Here is a 6,000-nt window from a genome sequence, read left to right on the forward strand (position 1 = left end):
ATAAATGTACCATTTTCTAATAATTTAACGTATTATAACTTTTCCTTAATAACCTAACTTTTTAATGTCATTTCAGTGTTCTTTTTATTTTGAACCACATTTAAAATTGATTCTAAGACGAATAAGCATAGCTTAGTGTTGTAGTGTAGAATGTAGTTTTTATATTAATTCTCATTTGAAAGGCATAGTTAATTGATTCCCTTTTCTATGAGAATCATGGCCTAAAGCACAAATGCTTGCGTCAGAGATACTTCAGGTAATTTTGGCAATGTGGAAAGAAAAAAATAGCATCTCAAATTTCCACAATTTTTTTTTTGTAATAAATGATGACAGCTGTAATGACCTACATACCATGATAACTAAATGAAGAATGATATCGTCACACCATTAATTTTCATGGCGTTAAATTCATAAATATGAAATATGGATGGAGAGCCATAAGTGATTTTTTTTCAGTGCCCAAAGAGAACATGAAGATTAAATTTTGAAGAAACTTAAAGGTTTACTAAGGATTTATAAAAAGTGAGGAAAAAAAGTGTTGAAGCTATGGTTTTTCCAGCTTTTGTTTAATGGGGAAAAAAATCAATATTTTTCATATTGAATTCTTTAAAAAGAATATATAACAGTTAAGATTTATAAAACAGTTTACTCAAAATAGATCTGGGGGCTAGGTAGCACAAATATTTTCACTCCTCTTTACAGATGAAGAAAATAAAACCCTGAGAGATTGATTCATCCATGATCATACTAATGAACATCTGAATCTAGATTTCCTGACTCCAAACTTAATGATCTTTCTGCTGTAACATATTTACATTGCTTCATTATTAAGACCAGCTGCTGGTTGCAGTATGGAAAGAGCACTGACTGGAGTCAATTCCATCTCTTAGGTTTTTACCTTTGTAACCATGAGCAGGTCACTTAAATTAGCCTCAATTTTCTTATCTGTGAAAGGGAGGGAGTTGGACTAGATGGCCTCTGAGATCTTGTAGTTCTAAAGAAAGCTGTGGTCCTTAATATCCCTTAATGAGACTAGATACTTCATTCATTAAAAACCTGTTATTGGATCTTTTGTCTTTATACCTACTTGTCCTTCTTTTTAATAATAGCAATTAATATTCACATAATGCTTTAGAGTTACAAGGCTTTTTTATGTATATCTTTTTGCTTTATCCTCACAAATAACCTATAAAATTAGATGTTATTCATTATTATCCTAATTTTAGATGTGAAAACTGAGGTGGCAGCATTTAAGTAACTTAACCTGTCATAAAAAACAGTGAAGCCAGGACTCAAACCTACATCTTCCAAGGCTAGAATTTGTTGTACTCCCTCATGTGGTCAAGTTACATTCCTGTTGGGTGACTTAAGAAACCGAGTTATACTAGTGTAACCATCTTTAATATTAAGGCCTTTTTTTTTTTTTTTTTTGCAAGGAAATTGGGATTAAGTGACTTGCCCAGGGTCACACAGCTAATAAGTGTCAAGTATCTTGTCCAAGACTGGATTTGAACTCAGGTCCTCCTGACTCCAGGGCTGGTGCTCTGTCCACTGCACCACCTAGCTGCCCCAAGGACTTTTATTGATCAACCATAGTGTAAAAAGATCAAAATTTTTTACATGAAAACATATAGGGATGCGAAGAAGAGTGAGCCATAGTCTGAGTTTGGAATTTCATCAGTCAACAAACTTTTGTTAAGTACGTCCTGTGTAAGCAGCACTGTGCTAAGTGCTGGCAATACAAAGACTAAAATGAAAAGTCCCTGCTCTCAAATAGCTTACAGTCTAAAACTTAAGCTATTCATTTGACCTTTGAATAAAAATCTCCTAAATCAAATGTAGTTCAGTGTTCATTTCATCTGTAAGTTCATTTCATCTGATACAGTAAATGTCAGTGACTAATTTATTATCCCTGATAGTTGTTATCAGTAATAGTAAAAAGCAAAAGTACAAAGATTTCCTGATTAAAAAATTCTACTTCTGTATGAGATAAAAGTGGTTCTTTAGCAAAGGGGAAATCTGAATTGTCCTTTTCTTTCCCCAGGTAATTTCCAACAATTTAACCTAGAATATAGAACTTTAGATTTGGAATAGACTAGAAATATGTTTATGTAACATTTTGTTTCTTCATATTATCTCAAATCGGGTACTTCTAAAGTGGTAGGGAGACGTTAGAGGCACAAAAATTCCATTCTGAAGTACAGATGGAGATTTGGGATGATGGGGTAGATGTATATGTATGTTGACATTAGTGTGTATATGCAGCATTTATGTTGGTTTCTCCCTCTCCCCTATTTCAAAGGTTAGTTGTCCTCCTACCCCTTTCCTTCAAAAAAATGTTTTGGGTTTACATAGTTATTTGTATTAGAAGTTGCTATAAAAACTAAATTTTATATTGATAGTATTAATATCATTTTCCCATATGAAGATTCTTATTTATATTTTCACTAAACTCGTCTCCAAAACAGCCTTTTTCATTTCAAAATTTTACCTGCCATACATAATAAAGTTGACCCATCATTCCACTGATTTATGTAGAGGTATAATTTTTTTTCAATGTACCTCTTTTAGAAGAGTAATTTTTTTGTATTTAAAAATATCATTTGTAATACATACTATGATGCTTGATTTGCTCTCATTGTGGCCGCATTCTAATTTTTCTAGCATGAATGGGGATGCCTGATTGGTAGTTCTGTCTTGTTATCTGGCATGGCCATGTTCTGTAGTGCTGATTGCAGGGGTTGACTTGCTACAAATTGACAAAAACTCAAATATGTATTCAAGGATTCTTTGCATTATGTCTCAATTATATATAATTAAATATCTATACATTCGTATTAAATATGTGCACATACGTAATAGAATCATCTTTCAAGGGTTGCACTGCTAAGTCACACAAGAATAATATTTTCAACTAAGAACTTAATACTTATTGCTTCATTAGATTCTGCATCAGCAATATTTTGAACAGACTTAGTCATTTTTCTAGAAACCAGGGATGGGGAACATACAACCTTGAGGCTACATGTGGCCTTCTAGATCATTAAGTGACCTTTTATTAAAAGGATTTGTTCTATAAAATTTGGATGCAGTCAAAAGGCAGCATTTAAGGATCTAGAAGGCCACGTATGGCCTCAAGGCCGAAGGTTCACCACCCTTCTTCTAGATAATTCTCTTAAAGGAATTTTTTTTAAACTCCTGAGAATCCTTCAAAATAGGTCACCACTGAACATTTTACTTTCCAAATATTTTGTTGTACTTTTCTGACCTTCAAATTTATAAATCTTTCCAACATTTCCATAGAGTTCAAAATAGAGCACATACCTCTAGTCATATTAAAGTGGTACACCCATTTAGGATACAAAAGTAATTGGAACATGGAAGATATTTATGAAAAATAAATAATATTATGGTATTTTATTCTAAGTAAGGCCTATGACACATAACTTGCAGTGCAACTCCTGAATTACTTTGCTAAATCTTCTCCAGTGATCTTTTACTCCATCTTTCTCATTTTGCTGACTTGTCTCTCCTCTGTCTGTTCAGCAGTGGGAGACATTTAGTGAACGCTCTTCAAGCTCACAAACTCTGACCCAATTTGATTCTAACATTGCACCAGCTGATCCTGTAAGTCAATCACTTAGCTTGCTTGTTTGAAATTAATTTTATTAACCCTGAATTTCCATTCATTGTTTTGGTCTTAAAAATAAGAAGCTGTTATGCATGGTTCAGTGGAGTGCTTAAATGGGAATGGTGGCAGGCTCAGTTGTTGTTGGTTTTTTGTTTTTTGGTTTTTGTTCTTTTAATTTTGTGTGCTTACATAATGGGAAAAAATATTTTTGCCATTCTCGGTATTGTCCAGTCATCTTAACATTAGGGGGAAAATGTGTTCTTTTAAAATCTGTAAAATGGTTGTCACATCTAAAGAAATGATCTGTGACAGCTAACTTAGTTAATTGATTCCATGTTTTCATTAACTAATTCATTGTTTTATTGACCATGTACAAATATTACTGCATTGTTATAACTACTATTTTGTTTGTATGTTTTACACATTATATAAATACTTATGCATCTGTAAATATTTATGCAATGTCATTGTTTAACACTGCAAATGGTGTGGCTTTGGGCTTATTTGGTCTGGGTTCTTTGCTGTGTTGAGTTCTGTTGAGGTTTTTTAAGTCAGCATAACATATATGTTGGTCCATTAGTCTTATTATATAGCTAAAACTGTATTTTGTCTGTGGTTTACTTGTGTTGTCTTAGGAAAGGCTGCAAAGTTTATATCCTAGTTTGACAGATTTCAAAACCTAGTTTGAAAGAGGTTAACTCTACATATCTAAACTGTCCCCAAATTTTTAAAAACTTGAACACTTTTATCTATTCTTTATTTATCTCTGTTCTCTACTTGATTTTTTTTCTTCCCTTTGATGTCATTGAAAGAGAGGGATGTGCTAAAGCACCTTCTTAAAACCCAAAAGGGGTAAGTAGAAAGGGAAGAAGAGTTTAGTTAGGAATGGGGAAACTGGGTTAAGGAAGATTGGATAAAGTGACATAATATAATCATGTCTTGTGTTTTTGACCACTGATAACTAGCATTTCTTCACTACAGAAAGGGTTTTTTCCCATGTATATTTTAGATAAGTAGTGTGAAAAGGCATCTACATCTCATTCCATGAATACTTGGAATGAGTGGAACTTGGAATACAAAAAACTAACTAACTAACTAAACTAACTTGGTTAAAACTTTTAAAAAATATTTTACATAGGGTTAAGGATGTGGAGCTAGAAGGACTTAAGATTTTCATCTAGTCTGACTCCTTCATTTTACAGATGAGGAAACCGAGTTTCAGAGAAGCCAAGTGACTTGCCTACGGTCTTAGAGTAATAAGTGGCCATGCTGGGATTTGACCTCACATTCTTTGAGTTCAAATTCAGTGCTTTTTCCATTGCACAAATAATTTTTGTATTTGATTAAAATGTTTAGGGTGCTACATCTTAACAGTAACATGGACATCATGTTTGAAATTTTACAAGTATTTTATCAGCCCGTCCTTGGTTAGTATGGAGGCAGATTAATCATATTAACCATTCTTTTTCCTTCTTGATGTCAGACTGTTAAACTTTTCATTGTTCATTCACATCTGTGCCAAATAATGGGCAGAGGAAATAGAAAGGAAATGAAATTCAAAACTTAACAGTTTTCTAATTGTTAGCTTAGTAGCATTTCCTAGGGAAGATTTAACATTATTTGTGAATTTAAAGTCTGATATTATTCCTGTCTCTTATTGACACAATTTAGTTTTATTGCAAGTACTTAATGAAAATGCATTAGTGGCAGTAGAGGTTTAATTAGCAATGGAAAAAAATTGCCTTCCTGAAATAGAGAGTGAGTTGGATTTTGAAGGTTATCACATAGTTTTTTGGGGGCTTTTGTGAGACTCAGCAAGAATGTTATACATCACAACCTGAGATTTCAGTGTAGTGGAGTAAGTGCTTCAGTTTCTCTGTTGTAGCTTTAATTTTAGCTTTTATTCCTATTCAGCCTAATTACTTGTATGGGAAAGACTTGTGATTCCATCTCTTAATGTATGAGAAAAAAAACCTTTTCTCCTTATTCTAGAATTGAGGTTTTTTGTGGGGTTTTTTTTGTTTGTTTTTTTAGGCAATTGAGGTTAAGTGACTTGCCTAGGGTCGCACAGCTAGTGAGTGTCAAGTGTTTGGTCTGAGACTGGATTTGAACTCAGGTCCACCAGACTTCAGGACTGGTGCTCTATCCACTGCCATCTAGCTGCCCGTGTTGTTTTTTTTTTGTTTTGTTTTTGTTTTTGTTTGTTAAAGATACTTTCTTACCTATTCATACCATCATGGTGGTAGGAAGCTCTAAGGAAATGATAAATGGTTAAACAATATACAGCCATATAATTTTTAGACTGTTACTTTACTTTACTTTACTTTACTTTACTTTACTTTACTTTACTTTACTTTACTTTACTTTAC

General features: G+C 33.0%; 1 protein-coding gene across 6 annotated transcripts in view; it reads left to right on the forward strand.

Annotated features, from left to right (window-relative positions):
* REPS1 (RALBP1 associated Eps domain containing 1) overlaps nucleotides 1-6,000 on the forward strand; it is an 89,365-nt gene that overhangs the window by 47,946 nt on the left and 35,419 nt on the right. For 3 of the 6 annotated variants that reach the window (XM_027850680.1, XM_027850681.1, XM_027850683.1), the window contains exon 10: nucleotides 3,547-3,627. The exons of 2 other annotated variants lie outside the window; for them this stretch is intronic. In XM_027850680.1, coding sequence (XP_027706481.1) covers nucleotides 3,547-3,627 — 81 coding nt within the window. The remainder of the gene's footprint in view (nucleotides 1-3,546; nucleotides 3,628-6,000) is intronic. One more of the 6 variants, XM_027850682.1, reaches the window with a different exon arrangement.

The sequence above is a fragment of the Vombatus ursinus genome, unplaced genomic scaffold, assembly GCF_900497805.2.
Source record: "Vombatus ursinus unplaced genomic scaffold, bare-nosed wombat genome assembly UNPS02009132.1, whole genome shotgun sequence".
Classification (NCBI taxonomy): Eukaryota; Metazoa; Chordata; class Mammalia; order Diprotodontia; family Vombatidae; genus Vombatus; species Vombatus ursinus.